This window comes from Anomaloglossus baeobatrachus, chromosome 3, assembly GCF_048569485.1.
Source record: "Anomaloglossus baeobatrachus isolate aAnoBae1 chromosome 3, aAnoBae1.hap1, whole genome shotgun sequence".
In the NCBI taxonomy this organism is placed as follows: domain Eukaryota; kingdom Metazoa; phylum Chordata; class Amphibia; order Anura; family Aromobatidae; genus Anomaloglossus; species Anomaloglossus baeobatrachus.
This window is the reverse complement of record NC_134355.1, coordinates 427,135,112-427,156,654: the sequence shown is the minus strand read 5'-3', so window position 1 is coordinate 427,156,654 and position 21,543 is coordinate 427,135,112. Positions and strand designations below refer to the sequence as shown.

The following is a 21,543-nucleotide window of genomic DNA, read 5'->3' as shown; positions in this document are numbered from 1 at the left end:
GTACTTTCATGGAGTCTTCTCTTTACTGTTGACTTAGAGACAGATACACCTACTTCACTGAGAGTGTTCTGGACTTCAGTTGATGTTGTGAACGGGTTCTTCTTCACCAAAGAAAGTATGCGGCGATCATCCACCACTGTTGTCATCCGTGGACGCCCAGGCCTTTTTGAGTTCCCAAGCTCACCAGTCAATTCCTTTTTCCTCAGATTGTACCCGACTGTTGATTTTGCTACTCCAAGCATGTCTGCTATCTCTCTGATGGATTTTTTCTTTTTTTTCAGCCTCAGGATGTTCTGCTTCACCTCAATTGAGAGTTCCTTAGACCGCATGTTGTCTGGTCACAGCAACAGCTTCCAAATGCAAAACCACACACCTGTAATCAACCCCAGACCTTTTAACTACTTCATTGATTACAGGTTAACGAGGGAGACACCTTCAGAGTTAATTGCAGCCCTTAGAGTCCCTTGTCCAATTACTTTTGGTCCCTTGAAAAAGAGGAGGCTATGCTTTACAGAGCTATGATTCCTAAACCCTTTCTCCGATTTGGATGTGAAAACTCTCATATTGCAGCTGGGAGTGTGCACTTTCAGCCCATATTATATATATAATTGTATTTCTGAACATGTTTTTGTAAACAGCTAAAATAACAAAACTTGTGTCACTGTCCAAATATTTCTGGACCTAACTGTACCTATAGAAAAGAAATGGAGTCCATTCACCAGGTGCAAACATTATATAAACTGTCTCAATCAGATGAGGTACTCTGTTGATTAAACCCTGTAATCATCATTTTGCATATAACAGCACTTATCATTTCTCAAGAAAAATAACAAACTAATAAAAACAATAAAAGAATGCACAGATTTCTTCATAGTTTTTAAGGTTGAAGGGAGACTCTAAGGGCGGCTTTGCACGTTGCGACATCGCACGCGCGATGTCGATGGGGTCAAATCAAAAGTGACGCACATCCGGCGTCGCAGTCGATATCGCAACGTGCAAAACCTTTTTGATACGATGAACGAGCGCAAAAGCGTCGTTATCGTATCATCACTGCAGCCTCCGACATTTCCATAATGCCGGTGCAGCGACAGGTGCGATGTTATTCCTTGCTCCTGTGGCAGCACACATCGCTGTGTGTGAAGCCGCAGGAGCGAGGATCATCACCTACCTGCCTCCCGGCTGCAATGAGAAGGACGGAGGTGGGCGGGATGTTTACATCCTGCTCATCTCCGCCCCTCCGCTTCAATTGGCCGCCTGCCGTGTGACATCGCTGTGACGCCACACGACCCGCCCCCTTAGGAAGGAGGCGGGTCGCCGGCCAGAGGGACGTCGCACGGCAGGTATGTGCGTGTGAAGCTGCCGTAGCGATAATAATCGCTATGGCAGCTTTCACTAGATATCGCACGTGCGACGGGGACGGGACTATCGCTGCAGCATCGGTAACACATTGTTACCGATGTCGCAGCGTGCAAAGCCCGCCTAAGTCCATCTAGTTCAACCCATAGCCTAACATGTTGATCCAGAGGAAGGCAAAAAACCCCCAATGTGTCAAATAAGCTCCAATGGGGAAAAAATTCCTTCCTGACTCCACATACGGCAATCAGACTAGTTCTCTGGATCAACACCCTGTCATAAAATCTAATATACATAACTGGTAATATTATATTTTTCAAGAAAGGCATCCAGGCTCTGCTTAATTGTTAGTAGTTAATCACTCATTACAACATCATGCGGCAGAGAGTTCCATAGTCTCACTGCTCGTACAGTAAAGAATTCTCGTCTGTGATTATGATTAAACCTTCTTTCCTCAAGACGTAGCGGATGCCCCCGTGTTCCAGTCGCAGGCCTAGGTGTAAAGAGATCTTTGCAAAGGTCTCTGTACTGTCCCCTCATATGTTTATACATTGTGATTAGATCCCCCCTAAGCCTTTGTTTTTCCAAACTAAATAACCCCAAGTTTAATAACCTGTCTTGGTATTGCAGCCCACCCATTCCTCTAATAATCTTGGTCGCTCTTCTATCTACCTGTAAGATTATGCTATTTATAACCTTCTATACTTTTGCTATCAAGAAAAGCATCCATTCCTCTCTTAAATTCATTCAGTGAGTTGGCCATCACCACTTCCTCAGGACGAGAGTTCCAGAGCCTCACTGCTCTTACCATGAAGAACCCTCTTCTATGCTGATGTAGGAATTTTCTTTCCTCCAATCGAAGAGAATGCCCCCTTGTTCTTGTCATAGTCCTTAGTACAAACAGATCATGGGAGAGATCTCTATATGGCCCTCTGATATATTTGTACATATTTATTAGGTCTCCCCTAAGTCTTCTCTTTTCTAGAGTAAATAGACCTAATTTTGATAACCTTTCCGTGTATTGTAATGCACCCACTCCATTTATTATTTTAATAGCCCGCCTCTGAACCCTTTCAAGTTCAGTAATGTCTTTCTTGAGCACCGGCACCCAAAATTGCACACAATACTCCAAGTGTGGTCTGACGAGTGATTTGTACAGAGGGAGAATGATGTTTTCATCTCATGGCCCCCAGACCTCTTCTAATGCATCCCATCACCCTATTTGCTTTGGTGGCTGCTGCCTGACACTGGGCACTCCAATTTAGCTTCTTATTGACTAATATGCCTAAGTCTTTTTCCATGTCTGATTTCCCCAGCAGTTTTCCATTTAGTAAGTAATCGTAGCATCTGTTTCTCCTTCCCATGTGCATAACCTTACACTTATCTGTGTTAAACCTCATTTGCCATTTTTCAGCCCAATTCTCCAATTTACTCAAATCCATCTGTAGTTGCAAACTGTCCTCCTTTGTGTTAACTACCTTACATAGTTTTGTATCATCTGCAAATACTGATATTTTACTCTGTAAACCATCCACCAGATCATTAATAAATATATTAAATAGTAGGGGGCCCAATACAGACCCCTGTGGCACCCCACTAGTAACCCTGGCCCAATCTGAGTATGCGCCATTAATAACCACTCTTTGTTTTCTACCACTAAGCCAGCTACCTACCCATCTACACACATTTTCCCCGAGCCCAAGCTTTCTCATTTTACTTATCAGTCTTTTATGTGGGATAGTGTCAAATGCTTTACCGAAGTCGAGATAAATGACATCCAATGATTCTCCTCGGTCCATGTGAGAGCTTACATCCTCATAGAAGCTGATCAGGTTAGTTTGACAGGAGCGATCCTTCATAAATCCATGTTGATATGGAGTTAAACAATTATTAAAATTGAGACATTCCATAATAGTATCCCTTAAAAACCCTTCAAACATTTTACCCACAACAGATGTTAAGCTTACCGGCCTATAGTTTCCAGGTTCCCTTTTACACCCTTTTTTGAAAATTGGTACCACATTTGCTTGCCGCCAATCCAGTGGAACAGACCCAGTTTCTATAGAGTCTTTAAATATAAGGAATAGAGGCCTGTCTATCACATTACTTAACTCCCTTAATACCCGAGGGTGAATGCCATCAGGGCCTGGTGATTTGTCAATTTTAATGTTACTAAGTCGGTTCTGCACTTCTTCCTGGGTTAGGCAGGTCATACTTAATGAAGCGTTTACATGATTTTTCCTGTCTGAATACAGTTGAGAAAAAAGTATTTAAAACATTTGCTTTTCCCACATCGCTTTCTATGATTTTACCCTCATTGTTCTTTAAAGGGCCAACACCATCAATTTTAATCCTTTTTCTGTTTATATAATTAAAGAATAGTTTGGGATTCCTTAGCAATGAGTCTCTCAGTTTCTACTTTTGCTAAATGTATTTGTTTTTTACACATTTTATTTTTTTCTCTATATCTTTTTAATGCTTCTTCGCTGCCTTCTTGTTTTAGCTTTTTAAATGCCCTTTTCTTATTATTCATTGCCCCTTTTACATCCTTATTTAGCCACATTGGTTTTCTCCTGTTCCTAGCCCTTTTATTTCCGTATGGTATGGCTCGCTCGCAGTGGGTGTTTAATACCGATTTAAAAATTTCCCACTTATTTTCTGTGCTCCCATTTTTGAGGACATTGTCCCAATCAATTTGGCGAAGGTCTTCTCTAAGCTGATCAAACTTTGCTTTCCTGAAAGTCAGCGTTTTTGTAACCCCCCTCCAAGGCACCTTACTGAAGGACAAGTGGAATTGTATTATATTGTGGTCACTATTCCCTAGGTGCCCATCCACTCGTACGTCTGTTATTCTATCTGGCCTGTTGCTTAAAATTAAGTCGAGAAGGGCTGCCCGTCTAGTTGGGCCTGGCACAAGTTGGGACAGATAATTATCCTTAGTTACTGACAGAAGCCGGTTTCCTTTCTGAGATACGCAGGTTTCAGTTACCCAGTCTATATCGGGGTAGTTGAAGTCCCTCATAATAATCACCTCATTGTGATTTGCTGCTTTGTCTATTTTTTTCAATAATACATTTTCAGTGGTTTCTGTTATATTTGATGGCTTATAACAAACCCCTATGAGGATTTTATTAGTTTTCCCTCCTTGTATCTCCACCCATAGAGACTCCACCTCTTCATTTCCCTCTTGGATATCTTCTCTTAGTCTGAGCTTTAAACTGGACTTTATATATAGACAGACTCCACCCCTTTCCTTTTTTTACGATCCCTCCTAAACAATTCATATCCTTGCAGGTTAGCCACCCAGTCATAACTGTCATCTAACCATGTCTCAGTTATTCCTACAATGTCGTATTTTTCCTCATACATTACCAGCTCCAGTTCCTCCATCTTATTGGTCAGGCTTCTTGCATTGGTCAGCATGCAGGAAGGAAGTTTTGCTCCCTTTTTCTTAGCTTCCTTCATAGTACCCTGTCTTGGGTCCTCTTTACGGCATCTAGTGCCCTTGATTAGTTTGTCCTTCTGCTGCATGTTCTTGTCTGCTGTTTTTTCTCCCATCCCCTTTTCTTCTAGTTTAAAGCCCTCCTGATAAGTGTGGCAAGCCTTCTGGCGAACGTGTGTTTCCCAGGTTTTGTGAGGTGTATCCCGTCTCTTGCGAGAAGTCCATCGTAGAGGTAATTCACTCCATGGTCCAAGAATCCAAATCCTTGCTGCCTGCACCATCGTCGTAGCCAGTTGTTCAAATCTAGTATCCTATTCCATCTTCTGACACCATGGCCATCGACTGGGAGGATTGATGAGAAAATAACCTGTACGTTCCGTTCCTTTATTTTCTTCCCCAGAATTGCAGTCTTCGCAAATAGTTGGTAGATCATTTCTTGCCGTGTCGTTTGTTCCTACATGTATCAATAGGAATGGGTATTCGTCCTTGGATCCGTGGATAGTTGGTGTCCTGTTGGCCACATCCTTGATTTTTGCTCCCGGGAGGCAGCATACTTCTCGTGCGGTTATGTCCGGCCGGCAGATAGCTGCCTCCGTGCCTCTTAGTAGTGAGTCGCCCATAACTACCACTCTTCTTTTCTTTCTGGACGCACTGCTTGTTGCTCCTGAGTGTTTTTAAGTGTCTTTTGTTTCTGCTTTTGTTGACAAAGTAACTTCTTTTGATGATACTGTGTCTTCTCCTGTAGATATGGTATCATCCTGAGCTGTGCTATTTTCGTTCTCCAGCATGAGGGCTTCATATTGGTTGCTAAGCTGTGTGGGTGGTGACAACCACTTGATACGCTGGCTTCTAACAGTTTTAACTCTAGATAGCCTGGTACCGCTACCATCAATGCTTGTAACCTACAGCGGAGGCTGGCATGACCTGTTCATCGATCATAACAAGCCTTTTCAGATCCAAGGCATACCAGCCCCGCTCTCCACAATGCCGGGTGTATGAAACCTCCTCTCCCGGCTCCAGGTTACGGCCCGGATGCCCTCTCGGGAAATGCTCCTCTACATCTCTCCGGGAGACAAATACCCCCCGCTGTGAGGCCTGCTTCCCGAACAATCCCCCATCCTCGGTCAGGGTCAAACGACTCAACAAGACCTTGGTACCACGGCCCTCTGACTCGGGAGGTGGCACTTCTCACACTCTCCTTCTCTCTCTCGGTACGGGCAGCAAACTCTCATCATCGCTGATCTCGTGTTGTCATCTCCAGGTGTAGCTTATGTTGGTGTCGTTCCCAGTAGGGGGCGTCAGCGTCCGGCCTCGCCTCCCTTACTGGCATGGGTCGTAGGTACACTTGTGTGGCCCTAGCAGTCGCTGGGACGCCGCATGTTGGTGGAACTGGCATCTCCACAGGCTCTGCCCTGACAGGTAAAATAACTGATTGCTCCGCAGCCGGGGGTACAGAGTCTGGGTGCTCCGTATCAAGGTACGGGCCCGGTGATGCAGCCGAGTCTGGTCGGGCCGGTGTTAGAGTAGCCGCTGTTGTGGCCTGGTCGGATTGGATCTAAGACTCTGCAGCTTTCTCTATACAAACAGGCACTGGAGGTTCCACTGCCGGTATAGGAGTAGGCAGCTCAGCGTCTGCCGAGGACGAGGGTCACGGTGGCGGAGCGCTTGCAACGGGCGGGGGCAGACCGGACCCCGCAGCCATATAGGCCGGGTCAACCGGGGCTGGGTAGCTGCTTACCCGCTCCTCACGTGGGACTTCGATCTCACGGTCTTGCACCACCATTGCCAGGCTCCTCATCTCTTCCCTCCAATGGTCCAGGATAAAGAGGAACTGCATCCACATCCTCCTGCAGAGTTGTTCAATCTCTTGTCCAATCCAGGTCGCGGTCCCAGATGCAGAGCGCTCTGATGACCAGTCTCGTGCTGCCGCTATCTTGCCTGTGCGGTACCCAGAAACGTTATGGCAGAGTCCTGGTGTCCCTGTTCCACTTTCACTGTAACATGCCGTCACGCCCCCTCGGTTTTCGCCAGCCACTCACTGTTTCGCTGGGGCTCTCTGGGAACTTCCGGTTCTTTGCAAACTCCCAGGACGAAGAGCGGGGCTTTGGCTTTGCGTGCTTTTGATTTGGAAGATAGCGTTTTGGCGCCAAAGATGACAGAAAATGGCGGAAAATGGCGGGAACGGGACTTTTTACGCGCAGCTTCGCTTTACAAGGCGCACGTCACCCAGATTAGTGGGCCCAGTCCGTATCCTGTTTGTGATGCCAGAAATTTGAGATGTGCCACCCCTGTAGCGGATCGAACCGCTCGGATCCGGGGGTGGTGATCGTTCGTGGCTCGAGGGTTTCCGGACCCGGGGGCTTAGGGGCCACACTCAAATGGAAAGGGAGTATTTACAGGTGATTTGGTATAGTTTGTGATTGTGACGCCACCCGTGGTGTACGGTAATTAGGAGTACCGCTGCTGCCGTTGGGAGTACCCGGGGTGATGGAGTGGGGCAGCAAGATGACGTTACCCTCAACGGGTAGGGGTAGGCCCTGGGACTCTGGTTGAGGATGCGGAGACGCAGTGCAGGGGTCAGTCGGGTACGCACTCAGCAATGAAGCAGACACTGAAAACAGGGTAAACCAAGTCTCTGAACGCCGTTGCCTCTCGAGGGGAGCTCGTCCGGGTCACGTCCCCTACAGTGCTGCCGGTGGTCCGTAACCTGTTTCCTGGTGTGACGCCCTGGCAAAATCAGGTTGTCACAGAGACTGCACAGATCCTCCTGGTGCATGACTCCATCCTCCTTGGCATACCAACACAAACCCACACCCAGGTACATAACACCAGCCAGCAAAGCCTAGTCACCCCCCATGACAATAGGGACACACCAGTGGGCCGGACCAGGCGGATGGGAGGGCCAACCTTAAGGGTCCTGAGGTGTTCTGGGAGGGAACAAGTCAGTCAGAGAGAGTCTAGTTTGGAGTGAGGGAGTGAGAGAAGTGTGAAGTGACAGGGTAGTCAGGGGTTGGAGCCTCTGGACTACCGGACTACTGACTAGGTGTCAGTCGGCAGACAGGGCCACAGGCGATGGAGATCCGGTTGCGGGAGACCTTAAGTGGACCGGGGCAGGGTTGTAGCCCACCGGTGCCGACAGCGGGAATCCGGTCCATAGGCTGTGCACAGTCGGGGTGCCTGGACCCTAGGGCGAGGAAGGTTTCAAGCCCCTTGTCAATTAGCCAGCCGGGGACAACATTCCACGTCTTGTGCCACCAGCAAGCCCAGAGAGCGAAATGAAAGCCCAATGCGGGGGATAGGGTGTCCGCCAGAACCTACAGAGATCCCACAAGTCAGATTTCGCGGGCCACAGCTCCCAACATACAAAGTTACCGGGAGTGGACTTACCCATTTCAAACGGAGTTGTCCTGTTGAAGACACAAACACTGAGTGCAGGAAGAAGGAACCCCTGTTTGCTGTACCAGGGTGTAGGACCCGAATACACCCACCGGAGATTACCGGTCACTGGCAATTTGTGTGAATTTCTTTGGAACTGTGGGTACACCATTCTTGCCCGGTCTAGCCCTGCATGACACTCTCCGCAGCATTCCCTCCCGTACACCTGGGCCCCGGGACAACACCTCTCCTACCCGTGGAGGGGATACCATCCTGCTGCCCCACTCCATCAGTCCCGGGCGTCCCATAAACAGGCAGTGACGGTGCTACCAACCCTCACCGTAACCCACGGGTGGAGTCACTGACAAACTTTTACCCTGTAAATACACCCTTTCTACTGTTATGAGGATGGACGGCTGCACGAGCCCGGGTCCGGCTACCACTCGAGCCACAGTAACAAACCCGGATCCGAGCAGCCCTCTGCAGTGGTTTGGCCCCCGTCCGCAACACTGGCACTAAGTTTTAGATTGTCCGTTGTGGCCCGGTAGCTTGGCGCTATCCGGGCCCCGCTACCCACTGTGGCTAAGTGAAAGAGCCTGCTCACGCTTGGGATTTCAGTGGACTGTTTGCTAGAAAAGCCCTAGCCCCCTCGTTGCACTAGTGCCCCCGATCTCTCAGCTGGTGGAAACAGTCCATAAAGTCCCTGTCCTCCGCAGGTTAATTGCCAAGTTGCCTGAAGCTTCTCCCCGACCTAGGGTCCGTGTACCCAGTCATGCCTTCGGGCCCGGACCGGTGATAGGACCAGGCTGCTGGCCGTCCTCCTTGACGGGTCCCAGGAACCTAGCCTCTCCCCTGCGACCGGGGGTCCGACTCATCTAGGTCCAAACCACCGTCTGAGACCTAGTGTACGTCTCCCCTGGGAGCTCCAACTCCCAGTTCCCTCAGAACTCCACACAGCTCGAGGGCTACCAATGAACTGACTTGACACCTCCCACCTCCCTGTCTGACCCCTAGGTGGGCAGCCCTATTCCTGCTTAAGCAGCCCACTGGTGTGCCTGACAGGTATGGTGCAAGGTGTATCTAGGATTTGTGAATGCTGGTGGAGGCAGCACTGCAAGATAGAGACCCAGGGGGGGTTGAATACTGCACGGGGAGGGCAGTTTATGCAGTACCCTATGACGACCTGAATAATCCAGGGGCGTCCCAATGGCATATCCATTTTACATCAGGAACTGATATATCAAAGGTATTGGGGTTGACTTGGCTGGTTCAGTCTTTCACATAGATCCCATTCACTTGGTAGGTGGGACACTCACTGGTTAGGTTGCTTTCATACTAGTTTTTTTTAACATGTCCTGAACGTTTTTTTTAACGCAAAAACGGATCCATTACAAATGCGTTTGAATTTCATTGCATTTGCAATGGACTGGCATTCACATGCGTTTGTGTGCGGTTCAGTCAGAATCCAGCGAGTTGCAGAAATTCAACTTTTTTCAAAAACGCTACCTGCGTCCAAATTCTCTCTCTCTATCTCTCTCTCTCTTTCTGAGCAAAAGCAGATCCAGTGCAAGTACACTTTAATTTAAATGCATTTGCAATGGACGCGCGTCGACATGCGTTGACATGCATTTGCGTGCGGTATAGTGAGGATCCTGCGAGTTGCAGTATTTTTAACATTTTTCAAAAACGCTACTTGTAGCATTTTTGAGCTGCGTCCAAATACTGTTTGTCACTGGATCCTGACTATACCGCACACAAATGCATGTAAACGCTGGCATGCTGATAGACAGGATTCTGTTGGGCAGAAACCAGCCTGGCGTGATCAGAGTCTCCCTTTCTCTTTCGGTCTCTCCCTCTCACCCCATCTCTCATACTCACCGATCACCGACACTGCGCTGCACGGCTGTCACACTGCTCTGGTGGTTTCGTTTTTGAAAATGCCAGCCGCTCATTATTCCATCTGGTATTCCCTGCTTCCCCGCCCACCAGCGCCTATGATTGGTTGCAGTCAGACATGCGTCCCACGCTGAGTGACAGCTGTCTCACTGCAACCAATCACAGCCACCGGTGGGCAGGTCTATATTGTGCAGTACAATAAATAAATAATTAATTAAAAAAACGGCGTGCGCCCCCCCGCATTTTTGATACCAGCCAAAGTAAAGCCACACGGCTGAAGGCTGGTATTCTCAGGATGGGGAGCCCCACGTTATGGGGAGCCCCCCAGCCTAAAAAAATCAGCCAGCAGCCACCTGGAATTGCCGCATCCATTAGATGTGACAGTCGCAGTACTCTACCCGGCCCAACCCGCATTGCCCTGGTGCGGTGGCAATCGGGGTAATAAGGAGTTAATGGCAGCCCATAGCTGCCACTAAGTCCTAGGTTAATCATGGCAGGCGTCTATGAGACGCCCCCAATGATTAACCTGTAAGTGAAAGTAAATAAACACATACACCCGAAAAAATCCTTTATTTGAAATAAAAGACAAAAAAACACCCTCTTTCACCACTTTATTAAAATCCCCAAATACCCCTCCAGGTCCGGCATAAATCCACACGAGGTCCCACAACGCTTTCAGCTCTGCTATATTGGAAGCTGACAGGAGCTGCCGTAGAACACCGCCGCTCGCTGTGAGCTCCACAGAGCAACTGAAGTGAGTCGCACTGTCAGCGGAAACGTCACTCAGGTAGTGCCGGTGTGTGCGGTGATGATAGGAGTGGTGATGATGGAGGCGATAGTGCCTGTGTGTGTGCGTTGATGATGGGTGCAGTAGTGCCTGTGTGTGTGCGGTAATGATGAGAGCAGTAGTGCCTGCGTGTGTGCGGTGATGATGGGGGCGGTAGTGCCAGTGTGTGCGATGATGATGGGGGCGGTAGTGCCGGTGTGTGAGGTGATGATGGGTGCGGTAGTGCCTGCGTGTGTGCGGTGATGATGGGGCTGTAGTGTCTGCGTGTGTGCAGTGATGATGGGGGCGGTGATGATGGGGGTGGTAGTGCCTGCGTGTCTCTCTCTCTCTCGCTCTCTCTCTCTTCGATCACATTCAGTTACCCTCACTCCCGATCACATGACTCCAATACCCACCCATAATTTCAAGTGATAGGATCCTGTAAAATAACACAAATGTGTTTACATGCGTTTCTCTTTGGAAGAACAGGATCCGCTTTTGCAGCAAAAAAACGTTCAGGACGCATGTTAAAAAAACGTAGTGTGAAAGCAGCCTTAGGGGTACTTTGCACGCTGCGACATCGCTAGCCGATGCTAGCGATGCCGAGCGAGATAGTACCTGCCCCCGTCGCACATGCAATATCTTGTGATAGCTGCCGTAGTGAACATTATCGCTACGGCAGCTTCACACGCACTTACCTGCCCTGCGACGTCACTCTGGCCGGCGACCCGCCTCCTTCCTAAGGGGGCGCGTCGTGCGGTGTCGCAGCGACGTCACACGGCAGGCGGCCAATAGAAGCGGAGGAGCGGAGATGAGCGGGACATAAACATCCCGCCCACCTCCTTCCTTCCGCATAGCCGGTGGAGGCAGGTAAGGAGATGTTCCTTGCTCCTGCGGCTTCACACACAGCGATGTGTGCTGCCGCAGGAACGAGGAACAAATCGTATCTCCTATTGGTGCAACATTATGAAAATGACCGACGCTACACAGATCACCGATTTTCGACACTTTTGTGATTGTTTATCGGCGCATCTAGGCTTCACACGTTGCAACGTCGTTACCGGCGCCGGATGTTCATCACTTTCGCAGTAGCGATGTCGCAATGTGCAAAGTACCCCTTAGGGGCACTTTGCACACAACGACATCGCAAGCCGATGCTTACGATGCCGAGCACGATAGTCCCCGCCCCCGTCACAGCAGCAATATCTTGTGATAGCAGCCGTAGCGAACATTATTGCTACGGCAGCTTCACATGGACTCACCTGCCTTGCGACGTCGATCTGGCCGGCGACCCGCCTCCTTATTAAGGGGGCGGGTTGTGCGGCGTCATAGCGACGTCACACGGCAGGCGGCCAATAGAAGCGGAGGGGCAGAGATGAGCGGGACGTAAACATCCTGCACACCTCCTTCCTTCCGCATAGCCGGCGTGAGCTGCAGGACGCAGGTAGGAGATGTTCCTCGCTCTTGCGGCTTCACACACAGCGATGTGTGCTGCCGCAGGAACGAGGAACAACATCGTACCTGTCGCAGTCGCGTAATTATGGAATTCCCAGACACTACACCGATGATACGATTACGACGATTTTGCGCTCGTTAATCGTATCATCTAGGATTTACAGACTACGATGTCGAGTGCGACGCCGGAAGTGCGTCACTTTCGACATGACCCCTCCGACATCGCACCTGCGATGTCGTAGTGTGCAAAGTGCCCCTTAAACTTTTACGGCATACTCTGTCCCAAGTCTGGAGAAAAAAAATCCCTCAATAGTAGTTTTTCAGCAGTTAGACATTAGTCATCAGATTTCTCTCTGGGGTATGTGCTAATAAACATGTAATGAATATGGCCAACCTTGGAAAATTTGTTATTACAGCCACTTAGTTGATTTTGCTGTTTCTTATTGAGCTATTTTCCCTATACAAATCAGCCTTATAAGTTACTTTGGTATAGATACTAGAAGAAAAACTGTAGTCTAGATCAGAAGGCAGTCGAAATAAGGGAAGGTCCGTATTTAAGACTACATGAGGTTTAGGTTTACATGGAGGTTTTTGACGTGAAGTTTTCTACCTGAAAAAATCCACATTTAAAAAGCACTTCTTAAAGTGCGTGATTTTATAAGAACACTTGGTTTTTGAAGTTTTTATTTAACCTCTTCCCACAAAAGGCCATTGTATTCACATTCTGGGAAGGAATCTTCCGGCGTGGAGGGGATTTACGGAACTGAACTCCCTCCACACGTGGCAGAAACCCGTTTTATTGTTTAGCTGACATCGGTCTCTTACAGCCTCGGCTGGCGCTGGTATCCGGCTGCAGCTTTCAATCTCATGACAGTGGCATTTAAAGGGAACCTGTAAGGTCCAATATGCACCGAGAACCACAAGCAGTTCTGTGTGCATACATAATATGGATGCCATCCGTCTGCCATCTGTGAGCTGTATGTATTTAACCTTGAAAAGTATGAGTAGAATTTATTTATTTATCCATCAGTGAAAAACACTGATGACCCACTGATGCAAAACATTGATGACACCAATTTTTGCATGGTGTAAAAAGTCAGATTTTTTTTTTGTTTTTAGCAAATCGAATTGCACATTGTTTAATTTCTCCAGGCCTTGCAGATTTAATAAAATTCTAATTTGATTTCCATCTAATCGATTTGATCATCTCTATTTTCAGTAGTACATACACCACGGATTTATGGCACTTTCAAGGTTGAAATTATTATAAATGCTTTATCTATGTTGAAAAAGGAAACCTGTCCCAGAAGGTGATCAAACTGATGCAGATCTAACGTACAGACTCAAGGGTACTTTACACACTGCGATAGCGGTACCGATATTGCTAGCGAGCGTACCCACCCCGTCGGTTGTGCGTCACGGGCAAATTGCTGCCCGTGGCGCACAATATCGCTAACACCCATCACACGGACTTACCTTCCTTGCAACGTCGCTGTTGCTGGCGAACCGCCTCCTTTCTAAGGGGGTGGTTCGTGCAGCGTCACAGCGACATCACACAGCAGCTGTCCAATAGCAGAGGAGGGGCGGAGATGAGCGGCTGGAACATGCCGCCCACCTCCTTCCTTCCTCATTGCCGGTGGACTGAGGTAAGACGGAGGTTGACCTTGATTGTGCTGTAAATCTTTGGTGGTGTCGGCACAAGCTCTCCTGGGGATTGCGTGGCATTGATATGTCATGCGAGCCCTACGGCCAATTAGTGTTGCCTTAACTCTCCCTCATTTGAGCGAACTGACATATGGAGGAAGCGAGAGCTACAGCTGCTCTCTCGCTTCCTCCATATGTCTGACTTATCCAAAGGAGGTGAGAGGGAAGCCAACGCTAATTGGCTGCAAGGATCACGGAACATTACAATGTCACACGATCCTTGGGAGAGCTAGTATCAACACCACTGGAATGGTGCCTGCACTGGAGCTGAATATACGTGTTGTTATTTTACTGGTGGGGAAACATAGGGATTGAGAAGGGAATGTCTTAGTAGTGGACAACCCTTTTAAAAAAGTAACTGGCTTTTCATGATGTCAAAACAACAGCTCAATAACATTTGTATTCTGACTTTTGTTCTTGACTCTGTTTTCATATACAGGAATTAGGTATGATTTGAAAGACACTCAAGAAACATCAATACACGGAAAACGGTCCCAGATATTTCTAAGTAGCATCTCAGATGATCTGTACACTATAAGACAACAGATGGAACGTCATAATAAAAATCAAAAAGTAGAAGAGCAATGGCTGCAAATCGGACTTATTCTTGATGCAGTAGTTTACCGGCTCTACCTGTTCTTAATGGTGGTTTATGCTGTTGTACTTGGAACTATATGGGGGACATGGTATCAAGCATAAATTATGTAATCTTTTCTCATGAAATGACAACAATCTACTTATCTAATAATTATTTAAGTCACAAATGTTGGGAAACTGATAACTCATCTTAAGCTACTGAAGCTTGCATATTTGAGGTCTACTATTATACAGTCCAAACATTTTGTACCACTGACAATTATTGTGTTTGTCTTGTATTTTTTATTTTTTACTTTTATTAAAACACAATGTAAAAAAAAAGTTGAGCAAAAAGATTCTCAAATAGTCTCTGTTTGCAGGGCCAGATCCTAGAAACCTCTTCCTACCAGCCGGGTATATCACTTACCTCATGTCAGTGTATTGCAGGACCTTAGGTATCCATGGTTACCAATGTTATAGTTAGTTGCTTGTGGTCATAACCATGGATACCTAAAGTCCTGTAATGCCCTGAACATGAGGTAAGCGACATTGTGAATCAGGATAACTATCCTCCATTTCTAATTGGAGGTATTTTCTAATATTATTATTACACCTACTACATATTGGAATAGGATTTCGGAGCTGGGAATAAGCCTTTAAATGCTTCCCGCCATTGCACTGAGTGTTCACATCTAACAAGAACATTCCATTTTTCCATTTGGACATGAAAACACAGTGCTGTCTTTTCCTTTCGTTTCACAATTAGTGATGGGCGATCCCCCCCGATGTTCAGGATTGGGAGCCTCGCTTGAACGTTTTGTAAAGATCGAGATCAGCATCAAGATAACGCGAACTTGCATCCGAACCCGGGCTTTACAGTTATGGGATGGGGGGCTGTAAAATAAAGAATATAATTAATAATAAACATTGTCATTTTACTTACAGGTCCCGCAGACTCTGTCTCCCGGCCGCTTCTGCTTCCGCGTCCGATCATTGCTGTGCTCCCGCGTAGCCACCACTGCCTAAAGGACCTTTCATGATATCATAGCCACGTGACCAGTCTGGTGTGAATGTTGTACAGACATTGGCTTACAGGCTGGTCACATGGCTATGATGTCATCGAAGGTCCTGTTAACTGAACTGTGACTGTCACTGTGCGAATGTCACATCGCATCAACTGGCACGGCGCACATTCTTTCAACAGGAGCGAGTCAGCTGCATGTATTTCCATGCAGCTGAGGTGCTCCTGTCTTGAGAGTGTCAGGCCGTGAGGGGTGATGCAATGCTAGAAACAAGTGGAATCATCCCCTCACTGTCAGCCTACTTCTCGCTTTGTACAGAGTGATGAAGCAGAGCTGACATGGCTCTCACTGCTTCTCTCTCTGTAGAGACATTTGTCTGTAGAGCATGATGAAGCAGAGCTGACAATGCTTTACCTGTGGACTATGTCGGACTAAGGATTTTTTTCTATAATAAAGATGGAGGCTCTAAATGGGTTTTTTTGTTCCATTTCTAATAAAAAAATGTTTCTATATGTTATGTTTTTCTACTGCTTATTAGAAATTCATGGTGGTCATTGCTAATTTGGCGTCACACCATGAATATCATATCATAAGGCTTAGTACTATCTGAGACTACAAAGCTAGTATTAAACCCTCTATTACCTAGCGAGTCACCGCCATCAGGGCCGCTGGACGAGTCGGGTAAAGTACCTGGAAATTCCAGCACCTAGCTGCCTGGTTTTACCTGACTGGCAATCAAAATACGGCGAGAGCCCATGCATTTTTGTTTTTAAATTATGTTTTAAATAATTTAAAAAAAAAATAAATAAATTAATGGGCTTCCGTGTATTTTGATTGCCAGCCAAGGTAAAGCCAGGCAGATGTGGGGGTGGCAAATAGATCTTATCTGAGGCAAAAGGCTGGATGAAGCCCTGCACTACATAAGTACAGTGCCTACAAGTAGTATTAAACCCCCTGCAGATTTAGCAGGTTTGATAATATGCAAATAAGTTAGAGCCTGCAAACTTCAAACAAGAGCAGGATTTATTAACAGATGCATAAATCTTACAAACCAACAAGTTATGTTGCTCAGTTAAATTTTTATAAATTTTCAACATAAAAGTGTGGGTCAATTATTATTCAACCCCTAGGTTTAATATTTTGTGGAATAACCCTTGTTTGCAATTACAGCTAATAATCGTCTTTTATAAGACCTGATCAGGCCGGCACAGGTCTCTGGAGTTATCTTGGCCCACTCCTCCATGCAGATCTTCTCCAAGTTATCTAGGTTCTTTGGGTGTCTCATGTGGACTTTAATCTTGAGCTTTTTCCACAAGTTTTCAATTGGGTTAAGGTCAGGAGACTGACTAGGCCACTGCAACACCTTGATTTTTTCCCTCTTGAACCAGGCCTTGGTTTTCTTGGCTGTGTGCTTTGGGTCGTTGTCTTGTTGGAAGATGAAATGATGACCCATCCTAACATCCTTGATGGAGGAGCGCAGGTTCTTGGCCAAAATCTCCAGGTAGGTCATGCTATCCATCTTCCCATGGATGCGGACCAGATGGCCAGGCCCCTTGGCTGAGAAACAGCCCCACAGCATGATGCTGCCACCACCATGCTTGACTGTAGGGATGGTATTCTTGGGGTCGTATGCAGTGCCTCCAGTCTCCAAACGTCACGTGTGTGGTTGGCACCAAAGATCTCGATCTTGGTCTCATCAGACCAGAGAACCTTGAACCAGTCTGTCTCAGAGTCCTCCAAGTGATCATGAGCAAACTGTAGACGAGCCTTGACATGACGCTTTAAAAGTAAAGGTACCTTACGGGCTCGTCTGGAACGGAGACCATTGCGGTGGAGTACGTTACTTATGGTATTGACTGAAACCAATGTCCCCACTGCCATGAGATTTTCCTGGAGCTCCTTCCTTGTTGTCCTTGGGTTAGCCTTGACTCTTCGGACAAGCCTGGCCTCGGCACGGGTGGAAACTTTCAAAGGCTGTCCAGGCCGTGGAAGGCTAACAGTAGTTCCATAAGCCTTCCACTTCTGGATGATGCTTCCAACAGTGGAGACAGGTAGGCCCAACTCCTTGGAAAGGGTTTTGTACCCCTTGCCAGCCTTGTGACCCTCCACGATCTTGTCTCTGATGGCCTTGGAATGCTCCTTTGTCTTTCCCATGTTGACCAAGTATGAGTGCTGTTCACAAGTTTGAGGAGGGTCTTAATTAGTCAGAAAAGGCTGGAAAAAGAGATAATTAATCCAATTATATGAAGCTCATTGTTCTTTGTGCCTGAAATACTTCTTAATACTTTAGGGGAACCAAACAGAATTCTGGTGGTTTGAGGGGTTGAATAATAAATGACCCTCTGAATAAACTTTTCACAATTTAAAAAAAAAAAAATAAAAAAGGAATAACATTCTTTTTTGCTGCAGTGCATTTCACACTTCCAGGCTGATCTACAGTCCAAATGTCACAATGCCAAGTTAATTCCGAATGTGTAAACCTGCTAAATCTGCAGGGGGTTGAATACTACTTGTAGGCACTGTATAGATGTGAAGCCCCACGGGTGTTGTATCGGTGCATTACCTTCAGGGACTCCACGTAGCTGGATCTGGTCACAGGTAGGGAATCTTCGGTTTTGATCGTGACGCCACTCTCAGTATTGCGGTCAGTAGGGACCGCCACTGCAGGTTGAGGGTCGCCTGGGGCTGATGGTGTGTGCAATTAGTTGGAATAGCCTCCTGAGAGTGAGGCAAGCCCCAGGGCCCAGTGTAGGTTTGTAGTACCACAAGTCGCAGAATGACTCACACAGGCAGAACTGTCTTTCAAGGGCTTTACTCACATTTGATGGCAGGGTGAGTAGCCCGGGCGTAGCTGAGATGAACCAGGTGGGAACCAGGTATCCTTCAGGCTGACTTTATGAGGGTGACTACCAACTCGCCTTCCTTAGCCCTTGGTGGTTTGGGGTGACCCCGACTTTGAGTCCCTATGGGGGTCACCCAGGGAAGTTGCTGAAGCCTCACTCCCCCTTTTGGTTGCCGTTTGCTTGTTCCCCGGACCAGGCCACTCCAGCTGCTTGCCTCCTGTGACCTATGGGCCCTCACTGCGGTTACGTGGCTGCGGCTTTTGTGGTGTTGTGGTGTGGGCTTTGAGAGCCCCACACCGGCAGGTTTAGCAGAAGAAAGCTGGATCTATCTTCGCTTCGGGATCTGCCGCCCGGTTGGGCCTGGTGCTCTCTAGCAGTCTCCTTACTTCCCACTCCGTGCTTTCTCTCTAGCTGAAGCTGGCTTTCAGGTAGCACTCCTAGTTGACCGTTCTCCCCCGTCAGTAGCCACTGCGCGGGCGCTGTTAGACAGCAACAGCCCCACAGGTCTGCTCCTCACTGAGCCCTCTGGAGTTCTCTGCTCTAACTGACTCACTGCTCCTCCTCTCCTGTTCTTGCCTACGCCACCTAGCAACCAGACTCTCTTACCACACCCCTTGAGAGGAGATGGAGGCTTTTGGCCCCCTCCACTATTCCAGTGAAGGTCAAGGCTTTTCCCCCTCCTGGGATCCCCAGGGGTCCTCTCATGGGTACATGTGTGAGAGCTGATCACTATGCGCCTGTGTTCCACACCCCTGTCAGCCTTCTGGATTACCTGTATTGTACTGTCCCCAGCATGGGTGCAGTACTCAGTGGTGCCTGACCAGGTCAGGGGCGCCACATTCCCCCTTAGTTATCACCAGCACGTCCTCGGGCTGCAAGACAACATTTTAAAATGCATAAAACATTAAAACATGTAAAACATTTTCAAAAGCACCAGGTACCATACATCACCACCCTCCACCCACAAGTCCGTTAACCCACCCAAAACCCTCTCACGTTGGCCGCGACTTCAGCCACTTCTGGCAGGATGTAGAGGCGGCTTACATGGGCTGGTGGTTTCAGGGTATACCTGGCCTGGTGGATCCGCGCCTTCAGCCTCTTCTGGCAGGATGCAGAGGCGGCCTCCACAGTTGGTGCTGACCAGGTACCCTCTTTGTGGTGGTGAGCCAAGGCCCCATAAACAGGCGTGCTCTCTGGTTGCAGGTGAGCCAAGGCCCTATATACGGACGGGCTCCTCCTGGTTGCAGACGAGCCAAGCCCCTAAACAGGCTGACTCTGGTGGCGGTGGTGCCCTCTGGTGTAACTATTTACACTGCGAGAGTTTGTGGCTATAGCCAGTTCATAGCCTTAAGGTTTATTTCTCACATCAGTTTATGTGGGCACATACTTGAACTTTTAAAACGTTGCAAAACAAACTTTCCAACTGGTCAAAACTTGCTGTACTTTACTTGAACTTATGCAGACTCCTCTTCACCAGGGCTTGGGCCTGTAGGGCTGCGGCACCTGTTGCTTTCTTGACCTTTTTCCTCATCTGTAGTTGTCTCGTCAGTAGGTCCTTTGTCTTTTCTTTCTTTATTACTGTCTTTCCTTTCTTCTTTGGGACATGGTACTACATCTAGCGCTTACCACCCTCTTTCTCCTTGGTGCATGGTGAACTGTACGGAGTCTCCCATCTTTAAGTTTCTGCCAGGGTGTCCTCTGGGCAGATTAGCTCTGACGTCTCTCCTATTGACAAAAATGCCTTCTTTGATACCAGGTGCTACGATGAACCCGTATCCTGACTTGAGGCTGAAGTCCTCCACTACTCCTCTGCAAAGGGGTCCTCTAGCCTGGGCTCTGGACCTTCTCAGTAACCTTTTCTCCTGTAGGTCTCTGGCTGCAACTTCTCTCTGCTCTGGAGACTGTGGTGCAGGGGACAACGTTGTACTGTTGCGACGCCTTGTCTTGCGGCCTGAACTCTGCGTGGTACAGCTTGCAAACTCCCAGGTGAGACTTTTAGGCAGATCTTCGTCAGCGGACGGTGTCAAGTCCTCCTCATCCCAACGGGAATAGGGTAACATCTCCGGCTCTGGGTATGGCTCTGGAGTCAGCCCCTCAACCTCCTGGCCTCCTCCCCCCCTTAGTTCTTCCTGGCACTCCTTGGGTAGCAGTGCTGGGGATGGACTTCTTTCTGCCGGCCCAGGTGGGGAACTCTTTGCCGTGGTTGCTGCGGGAGCTGTCGGGATACTCTTTGGGGTGTGCGGAGGGAGCATGTACCGCTCCACCATCTCCCGTGGGAACTTAGCTTCCAGGTCGGCTTTTAGCTGCCAGTATGCGGAGTCCTCACCTACCAGGGATTGCCTAGCAGGGACTTCCTGAACCTGGGGAGCCTTGTCTGCTCTGGCCTTGCGGGCCGGGGTAAATGGTACGTCAGCCTTGTCTTGGCGGGCCGCGCCTGGCATGGCGGCGGCCTGGTCTTGGCGGGCCGCGCCTGGCATGGCGGCGGCCTGGTCTTGGCGGGCCGCGCCCTGTATGGCGGCGGCCTGGTCTTGGCGGGCCGCGCCTGGCATGGCGGCGGCCTGGTCTTGGCGGGCCGCGCCCTGTATGGCGGCGGCCTGGTCTTGGCGGGCCGCGCCCTGTATGGCGGCGGCCTGGTCTTGGCGGGCCGCGCCCTGTATGGCGGCGGCCTGGATCGGCGTCGCAGCTGCGATGGGGTCTGTGCAGGCTGGGCTGGACATCGCTGCAGGGACCGGGTCTTGGTGGGCCGAGCAGGGCATCGCTGCGGCGGCCGGGGCTTGGCGGGCCGAGCAGGGCATCGCTGCGGCGGCCGGGGCTTGGCGGGCCGAGCAGGGCATCGCTGCGGCGGCCGGGTCTTGGCGGGCCGAGCAGGGCATCGCTGCGGCGGCCGGGTCTTGGCGGGCCGAGCAGGGCATCGCTGCGGCGGCCGGGTCTTGGCGGGCCGAGCAGGGCATCGCTGCGGCGGCCGGGTCTTGGCGGGCCGAGCAGGGCATCGCTGCGGCGGCCGGGGCTTGACGGGCCGAGCAGGGCATCGCTGCGGCGGCCGGGGCTTGACGGGCCGAGCAGGGCATCGCTGCGGCGGCCGGGGCTTGGCGGGCCGCACCTGGCGTGGCT

The 21,543-nt window shown here is 49.1% G+C and overlaps 1 protein-coding gene across 1 annotated transcript in view; it reads left to right on the top strand.

Moving 5' to 3' along the window:
• The window catches only part of LOC142297260 (5-hydroxytryptamine receptor 3A-like), a 71,595-nt gene extending 56,839 nt beyond the window's left edge, over window positions 1–14,756 (top strand). Inside the window, 1 exon segment of the mRNA XM_075341514.1 lies at window positions 14,431–14,756. Within this exon segment, the coding sequence (XP_075197629.1) occupies window positions 14,431–14,690 (260 nt within the window). The 3' untranslated portion in view covers window positions 14,691–14,756.
• Window positions 14,757–21,543: the final 6,787 nt, after the last annotated feature.